This window comes from Cydia splendana, chromosome Z, assembly GCF_910591565.1.
Source record: "Cydia splendana chromosome Z, ilCydSple1.2, whole genome shotgun sequence".
In the NCBI taxonomy this organism is placed as follows: Eukaryota; Metazoa; Arthropoda; class Insecta; order Lepidoptera; family Tortricidae; genus Cydia; species Cydia splendana.
In genome coordinates this window covers 36978140-37003376 of record NC_085987.1, presented here as the reverse complement: position 1 = coordinate 37003376, position 25237 = coordinate 36978140, and the positions used below count along the sequence as shown (strand labels likewise).

At 37.8% G+C, this 25237-nt stretch overlaps 2 protein-coding genes across 2 annotated transcripts in view; one reads left to right on the top strand and one right to left on the bottom strand.

Moving 5' to 3' along the window:
- The first annotated feature begins 87 nt into the window (after nucleotides 1–87).
- Nucleotides 88–11961, top strand: LOC134803975 (triosephosphate isomerase). The gene is made up of 5 exons (XM_063776822.1): nucleotides 88–204; nucleotides 628–739; nucleotides 3634–3743; nucleotides 4009–4215; nucleotides 11152–11961. The coding sequence occupies exons 1-5, from the start codon at nucleotides 94–96 to the stop codon at nucleotides 11356–11358; spliced, it is 747 nt and encodes a 248-aa protein (XP_063632892.1). The 5' UTR covers nucleotides 88–93; the 3' UTR covers nucleotides 11359–11961.
- Nucleotides 11962–14664: 2703 nt separating this feature from the next.
- LOC134805351 (putative fatty acyl-CoA reductase CG5065) overlaps nucleotides 14665–25237 on the bottom strand; it is a 33467-nt gene continuing 22894 nt past the window's right edge. The window contains exons 3-8 of the mRNA XM_063778687.1: nucleotides 24281–24589; nucleotides 23368–23563; nucleotides 22533–22731; nucleotides 16466–16705; nucleotides 15166–15423; nucleotides 14665–14835 (exon numbers count right to left, since the gene is read on the bottom strand). Coding sequence (XP_063634757.1) covers nucleotides 14679–14835; nucleotides 15166–15423; nucleotides 16466–16705; nucleotides 22533–22731; nucleotides 23368–23563; nucleotides 24281–24589 — 1359 coding nt within the window. The 3' untranslated portion in view covers nucleotides 14665–14678. The remainder of the gene's footprint in view (nucleotides 14836–15165; nucleotides 15424–16465; nucleotides 16706–22532; nucleotides 22732–23367; nucleotides 23564–24280; nucleotides 24590–25237) is intronic.

Here is a 25237-nt window from a genome sequence, read left to right as displayed (position 1 = left end):
GCCGCATATCCTGTTTTGCATTAAAAAAACACCTTAACTTTGTTGTAAAGCACACAACTTTAGTTTAGCTGTTGTTTTTAGATAAACAGCATCATGGGTCGCAAATTCGTTGTCGGCGGAAACTGGAAGATGAATGGCGACAAGAACCAGATCAACGAGATAGTCAACAACCTGAAGAAAGGTCCTCTGGACCCCAATGTTGAGGTGAGTCGTAGCACCATATTAGATTAGGTGATCACATAGATATTATTAAGCTGCTTTGTTTTGCTGCGATCGAAACTTGTATGAATAACATAGTAAAGCTCTTATGTGCAATTGCTCAAAGGGATTTGATTGTTTGAATATACAGTATAAACTCCATATAATGTCACTCGATAATCTCAATATAACATTCCACTCCCTATAATGTTGACATTTTTGGCTCTAGTTGGTTTACTTTAATATTAATTTCTCTCTATTTAACGAAAACTCTCTATAACGTCAATTGAGTGTATATACAGTTTACACTGTATTTGTAGGTATTTAGTTTCCTGTGCATAAATCAGCTTGTAATATTCCCGAGAGCCACATGTCTGGGTCAATCTCATTACACCCCATATAATAAATACTTGTCTCTGGTTCATCTAGGTTGTTATTGGTGTACCTGCCATCTACCTTGCTTACGTGAAAAGCATCATTCCTGACACCATCAGTGCAGCTGCCCAAAACTGCTGGAAGACCGCTAAAGGAGCATTTACTGGTCAGTACTAATACTAACTACATCAATCTTAGACTATTAATAATTTATACTTTTACCCTTTGAATGCCACGCCTATCGTGTGTGGCGCGTCAACGTGAACCGTATTCACAGAACACCGCCTCTAGAAACCTAATATTGGCCATTTTGTTCCCGACGCAAATCACCAAACTGTGAGGTGCGGGAGGGGTGCTCACGGCGTTGCGATTGGTCGTTTCAAACATGGCGCGCTGACACGTGCAAGCGTAGGGATGGGACATGTTCATTACTGGTAGTGGGTACTGCTACCAGTGATACCGAAATGTATTGTGGTAAAATTGTTACCAATTTAGTATACTTAGAGTAAACTTACTTAATAATTATATTGATTAATTTAATATTTCATTAAGTAATTTAACAATGTACCTGAAATTTTTACTTAACATATTAGGGCATTTCTGCTTAAAGTACCCAGAACATGAATTTTAAAGTTTAGAATTTTTATATTATTTCCACTCAGAATCGCAATCTCTTTTGATACGAGGTAAAAGCGTCGCCGAAATCTCATACAATTATTTTCTTTTGTCCGTTTTATTAAGGTCATAGAAGGTTGTATTGAAAACATATTCAAATGGACCAATAACATATGCCTATTACAAATCAACTCCGAGTTCTCTCGCACTTATTTGAAGTTCATCATCAGGTCCATCTCGAGACATGAGACCTAACTGCTCACCTACAGGATTCTAAAAAACCCATACAACATATGTCTATCACAAACCAACACCGAGTTCCCTCGCACTTCTTTGAAGTTCATCATCAGGTCCATCTCGTGACATGAGACCTAACTGCTCACCTAGAGGATTCTAAAAAACTCATACAACATATGTCTATCACAAACCAACACCGAGTTCCCTCGCACTTCTTTGGAGTTCATCATCAGGTCCATCTCGTGACATGAGAGCTAACTGCTCACCTAGAGGATTCTAAAAAACCCATACAACATATGTCTATCACAAACCAACACCGAGTGCCCTCGCACTTCTTTGAAGTTCATCATCAGGTCCATCTCGTGACATGCGGCCTAACTGCTCCGCTGGCCTAGAGGATTCTAAAAAACTTACACAACATATTACCTATATATTATGTCTAAAATGGTACAATACGGTATGACGAAGCACGAAGTTTCCGCAACTGAAAAACATCATCGTCACATCACTAGTCGAAAGGGAAAGGGATAGCGCATTGCATTTTCAAGTTGACGAAAAGGGACGGACATACTTCGCCTCTGCTTACTGACCAGTATAAAATGAACCCCGCGGACAAGAAACATTATTCAATGAAATAATGAATTTGACTTTCCTGTGGGATGTTATTCCATCTGTTTCGTAAGTAGATGTCTTAGATGACTTGCCACACCATTTTACGCTGCAATATCCCATGATTTCCCAATGAATTCAATAGTTTACGATTTATTTTCTTAGACTCGTGCACACTGCTAACAGGTCGTTACGTTGGGCGCAACTGATCGGAGCGGCGCGCGAACAATCTTATATTTGACCTATACACATACGGGCGGTGACCGCGAGTCGTCCTATAAGGTCGGTCTATAGGGGATGGTCTGTGACCGTATTGGAATGCAAGGAGGTTGATATTGGGCTGTAGCCGCGCGTGTCAGTCGACGCCTTTGGTGATCAATGGGTTTAAGCTCTTAATGTGGATGCCGTATGTGAACAGGTGTTTCATGAGGATGAGGAGAGGATGAGTTAAGGTAATACCACTATAATGTTGCTATTCTTTAATAAGATGGAGGAGGCTTTCTACCCTATAGGGGCCATACAATAATATTCATATTTACTACTATACATATAAATATTAACAATATAATATTATGCCTGAAATAAATGATTGATTGATTGATTGATTGATTGATTGATTATTATGTAACTAAATGTATTGATAAATAAAGTTATAATAAATAATAAATACCACTATAATATTGCTATTCTTTAATACCTTCTAATTATGCCAAGGGCCTATCAAACCAAAAATTGGCTAACATATAGTATTTTATTAAATTGTTACATTATGTGTGAATATGCAGTAATGTGCATTACCAACAACTATCTCTACAACTACAGGGTGTCCCTAGCCATTGGACAAAGCCGAAATGTACATATGCATTAAGGTATTTAGAACCAGGCGGCGTAGCACGGTCGCGTTTTTATCCCTTGTCACCATGCCTGTCACGTTCTAACAAGTATGTAAGTGCGAAAGGGACGCGCATAGTGATAGACGATAAAAATGGAACCGTGCTGCGCCCACAGTACACAAAGTATCATAACAATCGGTGTAGCGGTTACAAAGAAATTAACAAATTACGATTTTTTTACTTTGGAGCAACCTGTATGTGTTAGTAGCTCCTGTACACAAAGTACACAAAGTATCATAACAATCGGTGTAGCGGTTACAAAGAAATTAACAAATTACGATTTTTTTACTTTGGAGCAACCTGTATGTGTTAGTAGCTCCTGGGGTAATAAATAGTATGAAACCTTCTTCGACTGTTTTGATTATCTTTTTTATTTATGACATTAATAAGATTCTCAAAGTAAATCTCTACCTTCCATAATTCTGACTTTTGACAAATGTCATCATTGCTGCACATTTTCAAACAAATTGTCAAAAGCACTGCCAATGATTAATACAGTATGTTTCTTTTTGTTGTCGATTATCGGAAATAACTTTTGTATGAAAAATTTTTTTTTTTATCTTTTGTTCTAATTAAAAAAATATTACCGTTAGAGCATTTCTGAGAAGTAACCCTACGTGGGATTTCAGGGTTTGTCCAATGGCTAAGGTCACCTTGTATTTGATCACCCAGATTTTAAATTAGAATGCGTTTTCTATTTGCTTAGGTGAAATATCGCCAGCGATGATCAAAGATGTTGGGTGTGAGTGGGTGATCCTCGGCCACTCGGAGAGAAGAACAATCTTTGGCGAAAAGGACGAGTTAGTCGCTGAGAAGGTAAGCGCATGCGCTATCCAGTTGATGTTCAATTTCACTTATGTACAGTCAGCAAAACCATTAGCTTAGGGGCTGTCCATAAATTACGTCATCGAATTTTGACGATTCCTACGTCATGCTACCATCATCCGATGTCCAGACCCCCCCCCCCCCCCTAATTTGAAATGACATAATTTATGAATAGCCCCTTAGCACATCACTGACGTATGTAGGTATGACGCTAACCTAATAACTTTGATGACTGTACCGGAAATCTTTCTTTTAGGTTGCTCACGCATTGGAGTCCGGTCTGAAAGTGATCGCGTGCATCGGCGAGACCCTGGAAGAGCGTGAGGCAGGCAAGACCGAGGAGGTGGTGTTCCGGCAGACGAAGGCGCTGATCCCGGCCATCGGCAGCAACTGGGACCGCGTGGTGCTGGCCTACGAGCCCGTGTGGGCCATCGGCACCGGGAAGACCGCCTCGCCTCAGCAGGTAAACAGCGGCCGTAGCTTAGATGACGATCGATTGTCGACAAACGCTAGTCGAAAAGTAAAAGTATATGTGATCTTTTCCGTATATTATTTAAGTTTCGGCTAGCGTCGTAATAAAAGAAAACTTCGGAAAAGTAACTTTTTTATATAAGTAACAGAATTTGTGTGAATTTTAGTCTTGAATGAACATAATTAGCAATGTTTGCACCTATTGGCCAGCCTGGCCAATATACCTGGCCAGGCCAGGTATATGGACTCCGTTGCAAATATTTACAAATTAAAGTGTGAGCAAGTGATCATACTAAGTGAGCAAACCAGGCACATTTTACAGCACTATAGCTCAATAGTGGGACCGGATTTTTGCACTAAAAGTTTTGATAATTCTAAAGATGAAAAAGTGATACTTATCTGACATGGGACATATTTTTAAGCATATTTGTAAAATATGACGAAAAGTTAGAACAAGCGTTAGATATAAATTAGGTATTTATATATTTTTAGTAATGATTTTTTAATATTGAATTAAAGTGCAATGTTTAAGTCCCATCGTTTATAATATGTATGACGCTTTATAATGTAAAATTATTAGAATTTTTTTTAACATGCTTCCGTGTCAAACTACAATTAGCTAATTATTTTGTCGATATTGAATTAAAGTTTAATAAATCTACAACAACATATCTAAATTCTTAAGTTAATAGGCAAGCTAAAAACTTAGAAGAATAAGATATATGCTTTAGAATTAATATGCGTGTTTTGTCCTATAAGATCTAATATTGAATTAGAGTCTGTAAAAATAAGTCTATTACTATAAAATAATATACGCAGCCATATTATGGAAAGTAAGAAATTTCTGTGTGTAGCTTGCATTGTAATAGTAAAATCTATTTAAAAAGGCGCGAAATTCATACATACGCCGCGCTGGTCCGTCAGTGTCGCCGGCGCGGCGCCCGAGAGCCTATCATTAGCCTACCTATGCCTCGCCCCTCGCCCCACCTCCCGCTCAACAGCACTGTCTGTCTTTTCTTGTCATTCATTTGTTTGTTTACCGTGCACATATACACGGTGTGGCTTGTAACACGAGCAAATAATTAAAACATAGATTGTACTCCTCAAACGGTGACACTTTTGTTCTACAACTTTAAAAAATTATGAAGTATTTAGACTCCCTATTTTTCATACAAAATAAATATTATTTTCAATGGACGCCATTGCCACGCCATATCATTGTGATTGACGTTGCTTGTCACGCCTTAAACATAACAAAATTCGCAATACATTGCGTCTTAGAATAAACTTTAAAGTGTATTAAAAATCAAACCCCATGTTATTTTTAAAAGTCGCTGAACAAATGTTGGTCAGTATGAGGAGTACAGCCTACAGTTTAATTTTTTACTCATGTTACAGGCCACACCCGGTATAAATTAGATGTGGATATTACGTGAAATTAAAATATCTTATTACGTAAAAATACCTACAGCTGGTCAAGCAGATCTTGTCAGTAGAAAAAGGCGGCAATTTTGAAAAATGTAGGCGCGAAGGGATATCGTCCCATAGAAAATTTGAATTTCGCGCCTTTTTTTAGTGACAAGATTTGGCCAGCTATATTTCATTATTTTGACTAATATTGTAATAAAAATGTACAAGATATTCACAACTATTTTTTACTATAGTTTGTCAAAGGACTGTCTCATTTCAAACATAGACAGAGAGAATCATCATACTATCTTTGACTTACACTAGTACTAGCACCCAAAGGTAAAGGATGAATATAGTTTTTTTTGTTTTTATTTACTGACAAACCAATTGGTTTGACCAACTATACCTATTTCTGGTTCCTATTGTCATGTCCTGTCCTATTCAACGTCAATATCATAATATGTATATTATAAACCAACTGCTCAATATTACACCTGGCGGTCTAGCATGAGTTGCGTTCTCGCACGCGAGTCCTTACTTGAAGTCGCGCCAGACGTATGGAGTCGCGCGCGAGAACGCAACTCATGCTAGACCGCCAGGTATACATCCTGAATATACAATAAGGTAAGTGGCCTCACTTACCTTATTGTATATTCCGTGTGGGCCGTATATGCCTATATACGGCCCACCTTAAATTAAAATGGTTTTTTAATGAACAGGATATTAAGTATGAAAAACTCACTCAAATAGGTTTCTCATTTATTTAAGTTTCTTCATTATACCAAAATAGTTATAAAAATATTACGATACTCTTGGAAAATATACTTTTTATAAAAGTCCTATTGTGGGCCTTATTGAACACTAGCAGGGTATAACTTAATCCCGCAAAAAATAATCATTTTGACAGTAGGTAACAGATTTTATTGTTTTTAACTTAAGAGTTATACATGTACAAATAACAATATTTGGTACTTCACAACAGGAGGATATTTATAATAAGTGAAAATAATTATTTTGGGCCTTAATAAGTAAAGATATAAAAATTGTCTAGTTTACGCGAAAATAGTAGGTAACTAAACATAAATCTTTATTGGTTACAGTAGTATTATCTTTTAACATCTGGGAGCACGGCAGTGCCCCGCCAAGACGAGCAAAGCGCAAGCAAATCTACCTTTTCTCGAAGCGCTTCGTAGTTTTTTGGAACCCTCATAACTTGGGGTTGAATTATACCAGATAAACAAAGTTCTCGGACTTATTAAGCATATCAATTGCGTAGCTCTTATACTTTAGATTTTATTCATATCTAAAAACTTCGATTTCATCACTGACTCACTCACTGATGACCATCAATACCTTTAGGGTACTTCCTGAAGTCCTCTAAGAAGCTGAAATTTGGTATTGTAAGATAAATTTAGTACACAAACAACAAATAAATTCAAAAACTTGAAATTTTTAATCCCTAAGGGGGATGAAGAGGGGGTTTAATTTTGTATGGGGAATCAATAACCGCTGAACCGATTTAGTTGAAATTTGGTATGTAGATAAGTATTGTTATGGGGAAGGATATAGAATAGATTTCAACCTCAAAGTTTACCCTTACGGGGTAAAGGCAGATTTCAACCCCAAAGTTTACCCTTACGGGGTGAAGGGTTTATATGGGGAAATTGGGGAATCAGTAAAAAGTACATTGTGTAACAAATGCCCCCAGATACATACAGTAGAATCCGTTTATTACACAATGGACTCCGCTTATACTGACCAACCGCTTACTATGACGTAATTACTGTGCGAAGTTTGGTATTCATATAAAATTCTTTGTGACAAATTCGGATAAGATGACTTCGCTTATAGGTATATGACCTAAAAATCCTATTTCCATGAAATTATGTCCGGTTTATACTGACACATTCGCTGGTTTTCGTGGCCGTCACCACGTCTTTCCCCGCGAGGACGTTTGGTGCGTTCGTGGCGCTTAAGATATTTTAGTTTTGATTCTCAGTGACAATTTGATATTTGTTACAAGTTTAATAAAACTCATTTCTCACAAAGAAATTTGAGATTAATTTGGAAAACAACAAAAATAAGAAGTTGTAGAACTATGTTTTATATGACATCCGCTTAGTATGACGTGTTTGTCACTTCCCTTCGATGTCATTATAAGCGGATTCTACTGTATTTCAGGATTTTTAATAGTAAATCACCACTAACCCTTTAAATTAGGGGATGGAAGATTGTCATAAGCAACTTACAAAAAGAAGTGAAATCCCACCAAAAACATTTTGATGTAAAATGTTGCCCAGACGAAACCATAAGGCTCGCACTGTCAAAAAGTTATCAGATCTCTTGTCGAGCCAAGCTTCAAACTCTACAAGCCCTAACTTCACTAACTCTACACCGTAGTCAAAATATGTGGCTTGGCTGTTTCGCTACCGCCACATGGACATAAGGTGAAAAATTTATTATATTCATTCACTCCCTTTGGCCGTGTTTTAAAATTCGTCACTCGTTGCAAAATTTCTATTTTTCGCACTTCTATCGGAAATAACTACCTATGTATTAACAAAAAAAAAGTTACCTATATAAGTAAGTAGTTTTAGTAGTTACTGCCTTTAAAAAGTATAAGTGCCTCAATGTTATTAGACTTTTTGATTCTTTAAAACGTCTTCAGTTCAATAAAGCAGGTGCAAAATTATTAGAGTTAGACCAAGAAAAGTCTGCAGAGATTTTGACAGCCCACGCAGTGCAAGTGTTATTTATAAGTCATAATTTCATAGAAGAATCTTCAAATCGGCCTTATTAATAAGAGATTAAAAATATTCAAAATTATCTTAAAATATTTTAATCTATTATTTCATCTCATACGTTCAATAAGGCCCGGGACTGGACCTTTTTACCTGCACTGACAGTGGGCCTTCTTAGCAACAAGTACAAATTCAGAATAATAGGGAATAATAGGGAGCAACTGTTATTTTTGAATGCTGGGCCTTACCCGCCGGGCCTCATATGCCTGCACCTCACCTACCTTATTTATTTGTTTTACAAGGGGAAAAGTTGTTGATGAACCGCTCGTGCTAATATTGATACCCAAACAAGCGAAACATTCTAAAATTGGACCACGAGCGTAGCGAGTGGTTCGTCAAGTTGAACCTTGAGCATAGTGAAGGATTTTCACCACATCAGCTCGTAAAGGCCCTCTTGATTGTTCGAAACGGATAAGAAGAGTGGCATTTAATTTGATGCAAATTTTGAGTTGTTTCCGTAGGTATATTGGCTCAGTTGGTTGGTAAAATTGACTTTAAAATTATAAATATAGAATAACGTTCGTTTGAAATTGATTTTATGATAAAGTAAATATTATCGGAGATGATCGCTCTTAAAGAAAAATATATGTCGCTAGTCATTTATAACCTAAAAGCGCCAAATTACGCAAAATTATATTGAAATGACACCTGTCTATTGAATTTGAAGAATACTTTAACAAGGGTGGTTATCTGTATGACAATGCACCTAAAATAATTTTGAAATGTATCTATTATTTCTATACTTAACACGATAACGAATTCTACGTAAACGAAACCGCGGGCAATCCCTAGTACACATAGAAATAAATAAGGGTAGGTAAGTTTCCATTAGTGTACTATTAACAAAATAACTATTTACCATTGATAATAATTTTATAAACGCTTTGCGTATTTTTAAGGGCACCGCGCTAATCGCTAGCCCGCCGCCGTCGATCGCTGCCTCCTGCCACGGCGCACAGCGCGGCGCGCGAAAACGCCGCGCGTTTGAAATGTAATATAAGCTCGGAATGCATACTTACGTATCAGTATTTAGTGTAGCCGTGATTTTATATTTCTAATCTTTTGTGTGGGAACTAAGATCTTTCTTATGACCGTGTAATATTAACTCTACAAACTTTAATTCAATATTGGCTATACTGCTTAACCAGAAATCAATATCTAGACAAGCACATTGTCTACATTTCTAACTTTTTACAAGTATACTAAGTTGATAGATAATATCGTAATTTTGCAATATCAGCTACTCTAATTCTTTATTTACAAAATAATTCGTGGTTTTACGTTCACCAGAAAGCAGCTGTTCCAGATTTCTAAAAACCGAATATTGTGAATAAATTAAAGTGTTATTGAATATGTTAAAGTTTTTTGTAACTTTAATTTTTTATTTACATAGTTATTTAGCAAAAATTGAAATATGTATTTAAATATGGCCGAACGCTCCACCTAAAATTTTCTAACTTTTTACATAAATGTTATTTAACGTGCTTACAATAACATACCAAAAAAGAAAAAACTTTAATGTTATCAAAACCCATTTTTGTTCAACCGCTGGTCTAACTAAGGGTCGGTTGCTCCAAACCGTCTGTCACTGCTAAAACTTTATTGTGATTCCCCCTACATAGATCACAGGTCACTGCTGATTGTCGTTTGTGCGACAATGTGGTTGGGGCAACTGGACCTAAATAATCGGATGTTTAATGCTTACTGAATTACTGACAATTTGATTGATAAATCCCGTGGATGTTTTCGGGACTAGACCATTCCATTCGCCATCCTTTTTATCAGCGGGATTAACAGACATGGTCTGACCCGCTGCTGCAATGCTGCAGCAACAACGCTGCATCAGTGATGCTGTTGTAGTCACAAACAGAATGTAACCTTTATGAACCTAGTTCAACGTTACATAAGTTATGCCAAAAGCAACAACTTATAGCAAAAAATATGCTTTTTGTATATAGTATTTGTAAATTTGAGACAATGTCGCAAAATGAGGCATTACGTAATTGGTCTGACTGTTGAACCCAGGTTGAATCATTGAAACATGTTGAACTATTCAGATAAACAAATAATTGTTTTAGTGTCATAAGGTGCCTTTTTACATCTACTTACGTATTTACTTGGTAGTTAGTAACAAATGCAACATCTTCAACGGATAACTTAGTTAGGTATTACTCAATTTATTATGTGTACGTAATGGCATTATGATTATCATAAATATTAATTACCGTAACGTTAGATACGTACGTCATTCTTTAGGCCGAGGACGACTTCATTATAAACAGTTATCATGAGCAGATTGTGCAACCTAACCCCGGTCACTGTTTTCCTCAGTTCTCTAGAATAAAAAGTTCTGTAATTACATAGTTGTTTTAAATGTTATTACGTACCATCGTCCACACTATCAACTGATAATTCGTAATCCTTATTGCTACGATAAAATCCTGATACGTATGGTCAGTCTTGCTGTTACCTACCTATTGAACCTAATTATTAACTAAGCTTTACGCGGTAAGCTAATATGTAAATTCATCAATATAACCTTTTATTACCACAACGAAGCGATTTTTACATTAGGTATAGCTTTGCCGAGGTTCTTTACAGTGTTTTCTTCTACGAATCTCGCGACATTAGTGTCCTGTTTACCTACTTACATATCACAATTTTATTAAATATTCCAAAGAACCAATTATGAAAATAATCTGTAATTGCACCTATAGGCTCAAGACGTACACGCGTCCCTCCGCAACTGGCTGTCCGCGAACGCGTCGGCGGACGTGGCGGGCGCCGTGCGCATCCAGTACGGCGGCTCAGTGACGGCGTCCAACGCCAAGGAGCTGGCGTCCTGCGCCGACATCGACGGCTTCCTCGTCGGCGGCGCCAGCCTCAAGCCCGAGTTCGTTGACATCGTTAACGCCACTCAGTAAACTCCACTTACTAACGTAGGTTGGGTCACAAAACGTGTGCGCGGCTGCGCTGAAGTCCCTAAGCATTCAAGTAACTACCGAATGGGACATGACACAGCAAATTTGAAGAAACGTGTTAAAATGCACGAATTTAGTCGGTATTTGTTTTTGCTACCAAACTTGACAAATAATACTCGGTTTGACAATATTTTTAACATGAAGGACATTGTAGTAAAGTGAGATTATGACAGACAAAATAAAGTAACTCATTATCTGTAACACCTATTGTAAGTTGCATCTTGTTAAATATTAGCTGTCGCGTCTATGATTGTTGATTGCAGCTGGGCGGTCGTTTTGTGTATACCCTGCTATTAGTACTCATTTATACATTATATGCATACGATATTTTAGTAATAGTTATAGATGTCGTATGCTTGCAGTTTGCATTATCCGTTTTATAAGTTAACATTTATAATAACTTTTCGTTTGTAAGTTTATATTAAATCAAATCTGATATGAGAGTATGTCTATTTGGTTATTGTTGTGTATTTATAGAGCGTTCGATTTTTTCAAATTGTACTGTTAAAGTGTCTTGTACGTGAATAAATTCCCTATATTACCGTTTTCTTGGCATTTTGTTACTATCTAATCCTGATCTAATCACATCCATCCATCCATTCCATTAGACGAAAAACGAAAAACAAAATTTAATTGTATACCTCAGTCAGCAGCAGAAGTTGCTAAATTGATCACGGGGAAACCCACCTCATCAGTTTCCAGAAGAAAAAGCGAGAGCGTACAGTACGCACTTGGGACATATGTAACAGTAGATACTTTTGGACTGGTAAAATAGGGCAAGCGGGGTCCTGAAAATATCACCAAATATATCTATGGTTCTCAGGCCAGCAACTGACTACGTAAGTATAATTGAAACAAAAATATTTGTAATATATTTTTATTAATAGATCATCATAGTCCCGTGCCATAACATAATAGTCAAAGGCTGTTTTAATCCTAAATATGTAAGGTTCCTCAGGACAAATGCGTTCATGGGTTAACTGTTAACTGCGGTTATTCGACGCAGTATGATGGGTGGGTTACAGATGGATGTAAAGTGCGGTCACGGAGAACGGGTTCTAACACTTACGCCATACTAGTAATTGGCGAATAGACGTAGCTATCCCATGGGCGCGCTTGCCCCGACAGGCCTAATGAGATGGCTGGTTAATTAACATATTATAAGAAGCCGATTACAGGTGTATAACTTTAGTACCTACACCAAATATACAGAACTTAAAGATTATATAATAGTGTGTTAACGAATCAAAGTGACTGTACTATGTATATTTATACAGAGTGGGCGGATATTTTTGCATTTGTAAATAATTTTCTATGGCTTTGATATGTAGATAACGTTCACTGAATGGACTTGCACGTTCTTAAAAATATTTACACTCCTCCTTAACCATACAACATTAGGTACTAATATACCTAATTAACATTCAGTCCCATTTCTTTTGGCCTTCATACTGAGTGAAACCATTCTTAAAATGAACAATAGTTATTTGTACAACAAGAGATCAAAGTTTGATATTTCTTCGAGTGCTTATTTTGAGTCCCGTGCAAGCGAAAGATTCTATAATAAAGGTAAGGGATTCAAAAGCGCACGAGATGTAAATAACTTTGATCTCGTGTAGTACACAAAATTTTTCACCCTAAGCAGTGAGAACATACCTAGAGGGACAGAGATAATAGAACCCAAGTATATCGAACTTGTATTAGACCCCGCATGTTGAAATGACATTTGACTATAAAGGTCACTTGAATGTCATTTTGTCTCACTCAGTGAGCAAAATCGAATTTTGCTCACTGAGTGAGACAAAATGACTCAGTGAGCAAAATCGCATTTTGCTCACTGTTTTTAAGAAGCAAAGTACCCTTGTTCGAGCTGCTGAGGTGAAAATAGTTTTATAGACCAAAATTCATTCAGTCAAGCGTGATAAGTTTTGTATATGTGACGTTCCACGGGTAAAGGTACCTCATGGCAGCTGGCACCTAGGTACGCTGTTATTCACGACGCTCCAATACGAATAAGCTGCTACGCGTTGTAAGCGCCAACCGCCGTAAGGTACCTTTACTCGTAGGACGTCACATATAATAATAAGTAGGTACAGTCAGCTGCAGAGATAGAAACAGCGGATATCCACTACATACTCGTAGAAGTGTGTATGTAATGTAGTATCGAACCTTAAAAATTTAGGTGGAAGCAAACATTAACAATGTTCTAACAAGGAAGGGTACCCAACTGTCCGACTCCGATTTGATTTATTTTGATATATGTTATAGAGTAGTCTAAAATAACGGACACGTATTTTTTTTTAGCTGCCCAAACTCAACCTGTTAGAAGAAAATGGCCTTCAAAGTACTGAAAATTGACCAAACCTTCTAATTTCTGAGAAGAGATTTGTTCAACAAAAATTGATAATTAATTACTGGTTTCGTTATATGTTGGAGAACATGAATAAAGAATGGGGACGTGTTTTGTCATTTCACCACAAACTCATTTTTATATAAAAAAATAAATATATTTTTATATAAAAAATGAGTTTGTGGTGAAATGACAAAACAAAAAAAAATACGTGTCCGTTATTTTAGACTACTCTATAACATATATCAAAATAAATCAAATCGGAGTCGGACAGTTGGGTACCCTTCCTTGTAAGTCATAACCTGACGATATAATGTCTCCGTGTATAAACATAATTGAATGCCCGTGTAGTTTCCGAGAATCATATCAACAAATATTTTCCTACGAGTACCTACAGTAAGCTGCAGTTCTATGCAGAAGGGTCAGTTAACTCTGCAGCTTTACTGTACATGACGTTATCCGCAGGCAATTTTTTTATTTCTCAACACTTTTGTAGTAACGTGTCAGACAGTTTTCCTTGATCCTTATCACCGATTTTTCGCCCCAAAACAAAAGTCGTAAATTTTCAATATTGCAATAGTAGCTAGGTACATTACGATTCAAGTGCGAAAAGTAGGGAATTCGCAACAAGTGGCGATAAATTGAAACACGACCGAACCTTTTCGCACGCTGTATTGTACAACCTTTTACAGTACATATGGCCCTTTAAATTTTTGACATAATCCTTTATCCCGCCCTAGAGCGGTAAAGTAGCACCATATGTACTGTAAAGGGGCCCACTGATTAACAGTCCGCCGGACGGTATCGGCCTGTCAGTTAGAACAAAATTTTGACAGTTCCGAACAATTGGCAGGCCGATACCGTCCGGCGGACTGTTAATCAGTGGACCCCTTAAATGAACTTTAGTTGCAGATTAGTCCGATTTGACTAATGGGCCCAGGAAAGGTAAGTGTTTCACCACCGGCTCGCCCAACGAGAACACGTAGCGGACTGGCTCGAACCAGGCGGCGAAGAACGACAGCACGAAACACCAGAACACTATCTTTAGTAGGATGTCCAACACGAACAAGCTGTAAAAAGAATCATGTGTTATTCGATTGTCAAGCACGAGTAAGGTAAACGTAACCAGTACGTTTACCTTACTCGTACTTGAGCACCATGCAGCTCGACGCGGTCCCAGTACATGTCATCTTGAAACTTAAGTCATTGTCAATAGAGCTATAGTGTTATTATTTTTATATTTAATAAATCCCAAGTTGCCTAGTTCTGAGACCTGAGTACCATGTTACAGAAAAATCATGTATAAGTATTTGTTTTACTTTCGTGTCCGGATTAATAATCTAAGGCAAAATTAAATGCGAAATTAGATTTTGACTAGTTATAGACGATTAGGTACTCACAAGTTATGGTACATTCTATTGTACTTGATTTTCGTAAAGTCCTCTTTCAGGCAGAATTGGCGTCCGCCTTCCACTGCGTTAATCATGTAGTCTTCCCTGTCTATATTGTCTACGTAAGTTAAGAATAACTTATTATCTTCGTCTGACAAATTTGTATGAATGGCGTCATAGTTAGGGCAGGGGAAGAACCACTCTCGCGTGGTGAAGTATTGCAGCACTTCCAGCCCTTGGGATATTCTATCTTGTATCCTTATCATGCTGTAAATAAAGAACAATTTATAGTTATTATATTATTACAAGATCAGTTCGTTTATTTAAAATATCTATAACGCTGTAGGTTACCTTAACTACAATAACCGCATGATAACCTGCGGGCTCAGCACGGTTCCATTTTTATCGACTATCACTATGCGCGTCCCTTTCGCACTTACATACTTGTTAGAACGTGACAGGCATGGTGACAAGGGATAAAAACGCGACCGTGCTAAGCCGCCTGGCGCTTATTAAATGTTGGTCCATGTAGGTAATACAATTACAAATTCTAAGGGTCGGGTAACAATACTTTACTGTCTATTATATCATCCTAAGGCCCAGCCATACAAATGAAAAATCCAAGTTTTGCCACTGAAATTTGAACCTATAATGCAGGGAATAGAGTTGAGTTTGTTTTGTTTGAAAATTGAATGGAACAAAACAATTGCAACTCTATTCCTATTATGGTTTAAATTTCATCGAAATAATTAAGTACTATAGGTAGGACCTTGGGCCTGAGGAGGATCTGTGGCCGTAGTGTAGTCAATCATGAACCAGGCGTCTAACCGAAATACTCGCACAAAACTACAGAAATAAATAATATTAACAAGATATACATTTGAACCGGTGACTAGGTATATAATTATATATAGGCAAAGTTCAGATACCTACCTACGTCACTTGCATCTATTTTTAACGAAGGTCACTTAAACATATTTATTTCTAATACTAGCTGTTGTCTTTAATCGTTATTAAAGCCTTATTAACTCTTATTAGTTATTGATTCATGAGCATGACCATCGTTGAAATTTTGTCGACCGACAAGGACTTCTAAGGTAAACGTACTGGTGCTCGACGCGGTCCCCGTACATGTCATCTTGAAACTCAAGCCACTGTGAATAGAGGTGACAGCAAGGTGTCATCTATTGGGCATTAGCATTTCGAGCACTAGTACGTTTACCTTATAGAATAAACGTCAAAAGGTCATCCACTTAAACAATTAACATTTGCATCTCAGACACACTTTTTACTATATCAATGTACTTACAATCGTTTCTGTCCAGTGATTAAAAGAAGAAAATCAATGAGATACGCCGGGCCCAAATGGAAGAGAATGCGTTTTGTTTCGTGCAGAAAGTAGTTAGTGGTAATGTCCCCGTTGGGGTACCACAACGGCCAGGCCAAGGGGTATTCCCGGGCATACTTCTTCCCTATATTTAATACTTCTCCCCATGTGGTTGGTTTTAGGTGCCCACCATTCAAGTTGTAAATGGGTATGTGTTCGGATCTGAAAAAAATTAAAGCATAAGTAGTAGAATATAAGTCTAAATTCAGCTCAGCCAGCGGCTAGCATTTCTAACATTCTATAAAAGGAATTTGATTTGACCTCATTTCTAGTATCAGTCGAGATGATGTTTTATTGAGCGTGTGATCGAATGCCACAATGACGGTCGAACACATCATAGAGAACCTATAATACGAGTACCGTAAAATGGGGTGAGTAGGGTCAAAACTGAAATTCAAACCTCGATAACATTTTATTTTTACATATGAAGTGATTACTACTACTACTACTACTACTACTACTGAATGGTGTATATAATAAGTGTTTCGGACGTTTGTATTTTAGTTTTTATTTTATTTTGGGTAGTTCCATTTCATAACTTTGACGATAAATAGATAGGAAAACCCACCTCACCCCGTAGTGCCTCGTATTTGGGGTGAGAGGGGTTTTCATACAAAGGTGATTTTGGAAGATTGTTGGATCATCATCATCATCATCCTGGCGTCAATCCCGGCTGTGCCCCCGCGCGGGGCGCGAGGACCCGGGGTCCGCCTTCCGACTCCTTCGTGTCCACTTTGCCCGATCTTCGGCGTCCCTGGTGGTGAGTCCGCTGGCACGCATGTCCTCCTTAACGACATCAAGCCATCGCTTCTTGGGCCGGCCTCTTCTTCCCGTACCGGGAGGAGGCGGCATGGCCAGGCATTTGTTACCCACGTAACTTGCCGGTCTGCGCGAGACGTGGCTATACCAACGAAGGCGGCACTCTTGCAGTTTGTCTGCGATGTCACGGACGCCAAGACTACCCCGAATGTGGGCGTTTCGGACGCGATCCTTGCGTGAAACTCCGCACATCCACCGTAGCATCTTCATTTCCGTGACACGCAGTTCCTGCTTGTGCCGCTCTAGTAAAGGCCAAGTCTCGCTGCCGTACAGAAGGGCAGGTCTAATGATGGTATTATAGACCTGTCCCTTCAATTTAATCGGCATTTTGGGGTCACAAACAACCCCAGTCATCTCCCGCCATTTGACCCAAGCAGCGGATATTCGGGCTTTGACGTCGCTGTCGATGTACCTAGGTACAGATCCTAGGTACTTAACTTGATCCGTGCGCTTGACCATGTCCACGCCTATGCGGACGGGTAGAGGATCTGTACTATTGCAGGCCATGTACTCTGTCTTCGCCACATTTAGTTTAAGACCGCCGTTCTCCAGCGACCCCCTCCATCTGTTCACCCGCTGGACAAGTCGGCCCTTATCGGAGTCTGTCAGCGCGATATCATCAGCATACATGAATAGCCACAGTGGCTGCTCATGGTAGTCTCGGATACTGGCTGACAGGGCGTCTAATATCACGCTAAACAGAAACGGGCTGAGCACAGAGCCCTGATGTACTCCAACGGTGACAGAGAAGGGGTTGGTGTCACCAACAGCGGTCCTGACTATTGAATCGGAATCGCGGTACATGTCCCGGATAGTGTCAATCAGGGATGTTACGGAGCTCCGGTTCCGTTTCCGTTAAGGCGGAACTTCCGTTTGGTATTACACATCCGTTTCTGTTCCGGTTCCGTTATGTTTGAAACGGAAGTTATAACGGATGTCAATGCTTCGCGCGGCGGCGGCGTACATCAAAACAAACAGGTTCATACCAGTCATTCGCTCATCGCCCCGCTTGCCACGTGCTACGCTAATTTGTTGTTTGTTTGTATACTTTGTTTAATTCGTGTTATTAAAATTAAAATCGTATGTGTTCTGTTGTGTACTGACTACTTACTGTATTAGTGTGTGTGGTGAATGTTAGTGTGTAAAAAAACGCACAATGAAGCCGAAATCAAGTTCGATTTGGAACTATTTTGATGAAGTTAGTGGAGGTGGGGACACGGCTAACTGTAAACTTTGTCTGAAGGTTTACTCTAGAAAGGGGAAAACGACTACATCGTTAAAAAGTCAGGCTCCGATTCTGGTTCCGGTTCCGTTTTCGGTTCCGTTTCCGTTTTCGGTTCCGTTAAACTAAATTGAAAACATCTGTTTCTGTTTTCGGTTCCGATAAAACCACATCCGTTACATCCCTGGTGTCAATATAGGCCTCAGCAGGTACAGCCTTGGACCGCAGCGCCCACCAGATCATCTCACGATGGACACAGTCAAAGGCCTTTTCCATGTCCAGAAACAGGAAATTGTAGTGTGCACCATATATGACACGCACACTCTCTCACATGTACCCTATATATACCCTAGCATAAGTATCATATATCAGAATAAACCTATACTCCTGAGATAGTGTTTGTCTTTACGTCCCACCTCACATGGCGATCCTGCCAGTGCGGCCTTGTGCTGCACTGGCGGTGCGCCGCGCCAGCCAGTGAAGGCCGAGAAGAGAAATAAAAGATTAAACCCGACAGGTTTAATGAACTATGAACTATGAACAGTTATGGTGAACTTTTAGTGATTTAGCGGAACTCTATAAGTGGTAGAAATAATGTGATAAGTTCGACTTCACATTCGACTAAGTAAATAGAACAATTATCAATACAACATAGTGTGTAATACTGCGTAATAATATTCCAATGAATATCGGATAGTGAAATAAAGAAAATAATTACCAAAAATAAAATAAGTGACCGTAAATGTGACATAAATAAAAATGGACGCAATAAAAATAAACAAAAACTGGGACTTCTAAATTTTGTGACAATATGTTTGCTGCTGGACGTTGTTCGTGTCGGTGGATCGGGGCGTGGTCTGCAGCTACGGGTGCCCTAAGCCAAGGCACGAGGTCCAGCGGATCACAGTGGTAGTCAAAAAAAAAATTGTAAAAAAAAGTGAAAAACAGACAATAATAATTGAAGTGACTTCTATTTTTAAAGGTTTTAATGGTTCATTTTTAAGGCATTCATTTTCTAATTAAGTGTATGAACTATTGATAACATTTCACTTATGATAATGCCGCTAGATGACGAAACACAGTACGAGTATGGATAAAAGGGCGGTCATTATATACCGAGAATAATAATAAATTTTCAGTCTTAAGTTAATTTTGGTGCAATTTTTTTTTTTTTTTCCTAGAATTATTATTTTTCCTTGCCTCAATTTGCTTTCAGGTGATCATTCATATTTTTTTTTTTTTCACATTTGCTTAAGTATTATCAGTACATGAATGACACGATTACTTCATCCTTCTTGAATACCTATAGCCCACATGACGGCGGCGCGTGTACTCCATATATGGAATGGCACGCGAAGTCTGTCATTTCATCTCAAATTTCATAGTCTTTCTGCACTGTTTTAGAAATCTTAAATTCAATGTAATTGTATTATAAATTATACTTAATAAAACTTAACTTTTTTTTCAATAACAAATGCAAAAATATACCGCAATACCTTCTTTTAACTATATATCAAATTATACTAGATTAGTGATGTTTTAAATTAAGGATTATGGTGACTTTTAAGACTTTTTTTGTGTAATTTAATTTGTACCGGAGTTGACATATAATACGGACATGATGGATTTAAGAATAAAGTGAAATTAAATGATGACAATATTGATAAATGAGAATAAAAACATGATAAAAAAAAAAGATTTAAAAAACAAATGTAGGATCGTGATCGTTGATGAAAAGTTTATTTGTTGGCATAGGAATGCTTAGAATTGCTTTAAAGTTGGATTTTATGGATTGTGTTTTATAAATGTTTAAAAATTGTAAGTATAATAGGTATGTAAAGAAAAGAATGGAATAGTTCTGAGTTAAAATAATAATAATAGGTATGTAGTTTGGTTTTTGAACGATAATTGTTGAGATGGAATTGCATAATTGGATCGCGTTTTAAGTAGTGCTTGGGAAGGCTGATATGTATAAGTATTTCGAAGAACGATTAGCCTGATCAACTAAGAGTTGTTGAAATTCTTATATGTTGAAGTTTTCAAGGTGTTGTGTTATGTGGTTGGTTTTGAATGTGTAATGTTTGTGTATGAGAGGGAAATATGAAACAAAATACTTAAATATAAATTGAACATGCCTATCGCATCTTCGGTGGCCCGAGAGGCGGCCTTGAGCGATACGGTATAGCAAGGGTACGCCAGGATACAAGGCAGGCACGGAATCCTTGGCGTCTGACCATGATTCGGTCGAGTATCAATCGTGGAGACTCCTTGGACACGCGGAATGATATTGTGTATGGATGTGTTAAAAGAACTGCCTGTATGAATAAATAAATAGTATGTGTGCGCGTTTAAAAATAAATATCCTTGTATCCTGAGCTAATAAATAAATATATTATATAGTAAGGTCGGCCGACCACGTATGTAAAAGCGTTGCGTACCCTTGATCTTTGATTTCAGTGAAGCATAAAAGATGCCACTATAAATGAATAAATAAAATTAAAAACAAAGAAAATATAGTTAAACGAATGACGTCATAATGAAATAACTTGCAAGGAACTGATAATGTAAAAAATAATAATAAGGAATGATATTATAAGGTACCAATGACGAGTAACGAAATTGTTACCTATGTATGTAAGTAACACTTGGAATGACGAAGAAACGTATTGTATTGACGAATACACTACGAAATTGGAAATTAGTTGTAATACCTATTCTTTTAACTTTTGAATTTATTTCAATATATCTAGTGTAGTTTTTTGTGTTTATTGTATTTTTTTTTTTTTTTTATCTTTTTTGTGTAATTAGTTTTAAAAAATCATGTAGTTATCATTTTGTTAGTTAGGAAATATAACTTGTGCTTTTCGATTATATTTGTACATTAAGTAATAATGTTCGAATGTGTTTTTTGTGTTTTTTTTATAAATCTTTGTTTTTTTATTTTTTTCCTATGACTAGCATATAACTGTGTAGTGTACCTACTTTATATTTTCGTTTCGTCATCAAAGCGTGCTACAATTGTGTTTATTAACTTTGATTATTAGTTTGTCAATTATTTTATAATTATGTTATTATTCTGCTTTGTTTTATGACTAAGGTATCTTTTTTTTTGTTATTTTTTTTCTTTGTACAACCAATCTAAAAATTTAAATAAAAAAAGGTTAGGTAGGTACTTACCTACAATAAATATTGATTTCTCTTAGATTTTATATCTTGTTTTTTGCGTATTTTTTGTCATAAATTGTAAAACAGTGTAACTCTAACTATTCACTCTTTTCATATTATTACTAGATATATAAAAAAAAAATATTATTTTGTAATCTTATAATATTTTATTTTACTTTTGGAAGGGAGGTGTAGTGTGCACCATATATGACACGCACACTCTCTCACATGTACCCTATATATACCCTAGCATAAGTATCATATATCAGAATAAACCTATACTCCTGAGATAGTGTTTGTCTTTACGTCCCACCTCACAAAATGTAGAGGCGTGTTCTTTGCTCTGTATCCCTCCATGAGGGCCTCAGAGCAAATACAGGGTCCATCGTTCCGCACATTCCGTTTTGGATCGTTTTTTTTTATTATGCGTATTACTATAGCTCCATTTTAAATTGGAATAGGTACATTATTTTTGTAGCATCAGTAGCCTTAAAATCCCTCCTCACCCCCCTCTCAAACCTTCTCTCCCCATTCATAATCCACCTCTCCCCGCGAAACCTACTCACCCCATTTTACGGTAAGTGTGTAGATAAAGTTGTTTATGTACCTGTTCATAATTTGGCATTAAACACTCGAGTGATGTTTTTTTTTTATGATACTCGCTTTCAGCTCGTGTGATGCCTTTCTTTATGTAAGTATAATTACCTACTATAACCGCGTGAATTTGTCTAGCGAATTTGACTCCAAGTGGTTTGTATTCGTAATATATATAGGTACACTTACTTTGTTTTCTTCATCACTTCAATCATTACGATAGCGATGAGGCCATTGATGGCAATATCGACGGGGATGACCTGCGCGTTCAAGCTGCCGTCGCACAGCATAGTTCTGATGACGCCCTTGCCAGCGCCCAGCATCACGCCCACAGGCCCGTTGAGACTGTCCACCCAGCCGGGAATGGGATCCTTGAGTGACGGGCACACTGAAAGAGACATATGTATTTATAAACAAAAACTGTCGGGCCGGCGCTTCCGGCGCATCGTTTTCTGTGGAAAGTATCACGTGATCACCTGACACGTCATAGTGGTAAGCGTAAGCCCCGGAAGCTTCGGCCCGGACATGGCCCGGTCTAACGTGAGTCATCCTTTATTCAATCATACCTTCAAGAAATATAGAGTGAAGTTTTCTCCTAGTTCCGTTAATTTTACATGTTCATTGTAGGTACCTACATAACATATGACTATACTTACTTAACAAAATGGCCAGAATGTCTTAAAATTGTATTCTTTAATCGGGATCATAAAATTAATCTGATGGCAATAAAATTCTAATCTTAGTGAACAGTGCTCTTACTGTCTGAATAATAGGCAAGCCGGTGGGAACCGAGTCATATGGACACCCCACCACTGGTTCTTACAGCTATTTGTTCAAACAACTTAATTCCGTCTTCTGCTTATGGCGTTATTCATAATCGCGCTACAAACCTAGTTAGCTATTAATCGTTTGGTATAACTTATAATCTGTCATTTTGACTAATGTATTTGTGAGAAAGGGATAAAACATACATTAAATTATTCAGGCTAGTAAAGTTTTATAAATATAAGGGGGTTATACTTACCAATCGTGGGTCTAGCAATGACGCAAGGTAATTCTGGGTACTCGTCCATGACCAAACTCTCGGCGAGTCGTTTGGTGTAGGTGTATGTGTTCGGATGATAGTTAAGCAGGGTCGGCGTCAGCAGAGCCAGTTGTTTCTCATCCAAGAAGTCGCACAGGCGCATGATGTCGTGGGGGTCCGCGGTTGGAGAATGGAACTGAAATTGAACTACACTATGAACCGGGATCTCAACGCACTATAAATAAGTACCTCAACATTTTCAAGGACTCGCAGTCACCGCCGCAGGCGTTCGTTTATTAGGGTTCCGTACCCAAAGGGTAAAAACGGTACCCTATTACTAAGACTCCACTTTCCGTCTGTCTGTCACCAGGCTGTATCTCATGAACCGTGATAGCTAGGCAGTTGAAATTTTCACAGATGATGTATTTCTGTTGCCGCTATAACAACAAACACTAAACCCTCGGTGGGTGAGTCCTACTCGCACTTGTCCGGTTTTTTTGGTAAAATACTACTCCTCGAGACGCATCACCGAGCTGAAGATTATACAATTTTAAACTACAATAGCCCCTGCTTACCCCCCGAACTCATTTCCTGTTAATATTTCTTTGTTTACATGAATAAGTCCACCTCATACGAAATTACTTTGTGAGCGCCAACGTATGGTGACCGTGAGTATCTTATGTGCTGGCCCATCTAATAAGTAAATACCTCATCAGTGATGTGAGCACAATAAGTTACCTATCTACAATCTTAACGTTATCTAACTTATGTAGTTCTAATTCTGACGCTTTCTAAATTATCTTCATGTCTCGTAGTCTTTATTCGCGTTTGGTAGCCTCTCGATTATTTGTAATAAGATATTTTCATTTATAAATAGTAACGACGACGATAGTAACAAATTCTGGAACCATACCTTTTCTTCCAATACTCTATAATCAGGATAGCAAAAAGCTGTCGATAAGTGCACAAACATATCCAGCTTCTTAAACTTCCTGGCAACATTCAGGGCGCGCAGGGTGCCCGCCGTGTTCATGGCCACACTGTCCTTCAGCGGCGACTCCAACCTCAACGTCGCGGCGAAATGGAACACCACCGACACCTCTTCGGACATGGTATCCATATCCTTGCTGGAGACACCTAAGTCCTCGTAGAGGACATCGCCTTGGATTGGTACAATTTTCTTGAGAGCACTTTTTTTCTCATTTTTTATTCTCTCGAAAACCTGTAACAAATTAGGTAAACATGATGTACTTTTGTGAGATGTAAAATTATATCTTGTGTACTTATTAGGGATGCAAGACTCAGCGAATGTTTAAGCTAAATATAAAATATACTTTTTCAAAAATTGATCATCGTTCTCATGAAATCCTCGGTATTTTTTTCTGCACTTAAATATTGCTAAACCTTCTTACAGTTAGTCTCGATTTCTATAATGATTGATGACATATGAAATAGACGACCATGAGTTACGTAAATGTTAAATGCAACAGTCGTCATTGGGTAATAAATTAATCCCTTAATAATAAAGTAATAACGGAAACTTTCAAAGTGGAAACTTGCATTGAGAATTTCCATAAATGAATGTTTCCATAAATTGCAGGAATTTGGAGAATGGTCTGCAACTTGCACGTTACTAAACCGAATATGAGCGATAAATATTAGCATTTTTCATAAATTTTCAAAGACCGACATCAACTCACGTGTTTTAGGTAAGTATATTGTAGGTATATGTAGGTATCTTGTCCGCGCGCGAACAGACACTGGGGCTTGTGGACAATCGTCTACGTAGACAACCCTATACCTACTATACGAGCAATGTACAGTCAGCAGCAGAAGTAGCTAAGCGGGCGAGGTGTTCAAAATTACCTTA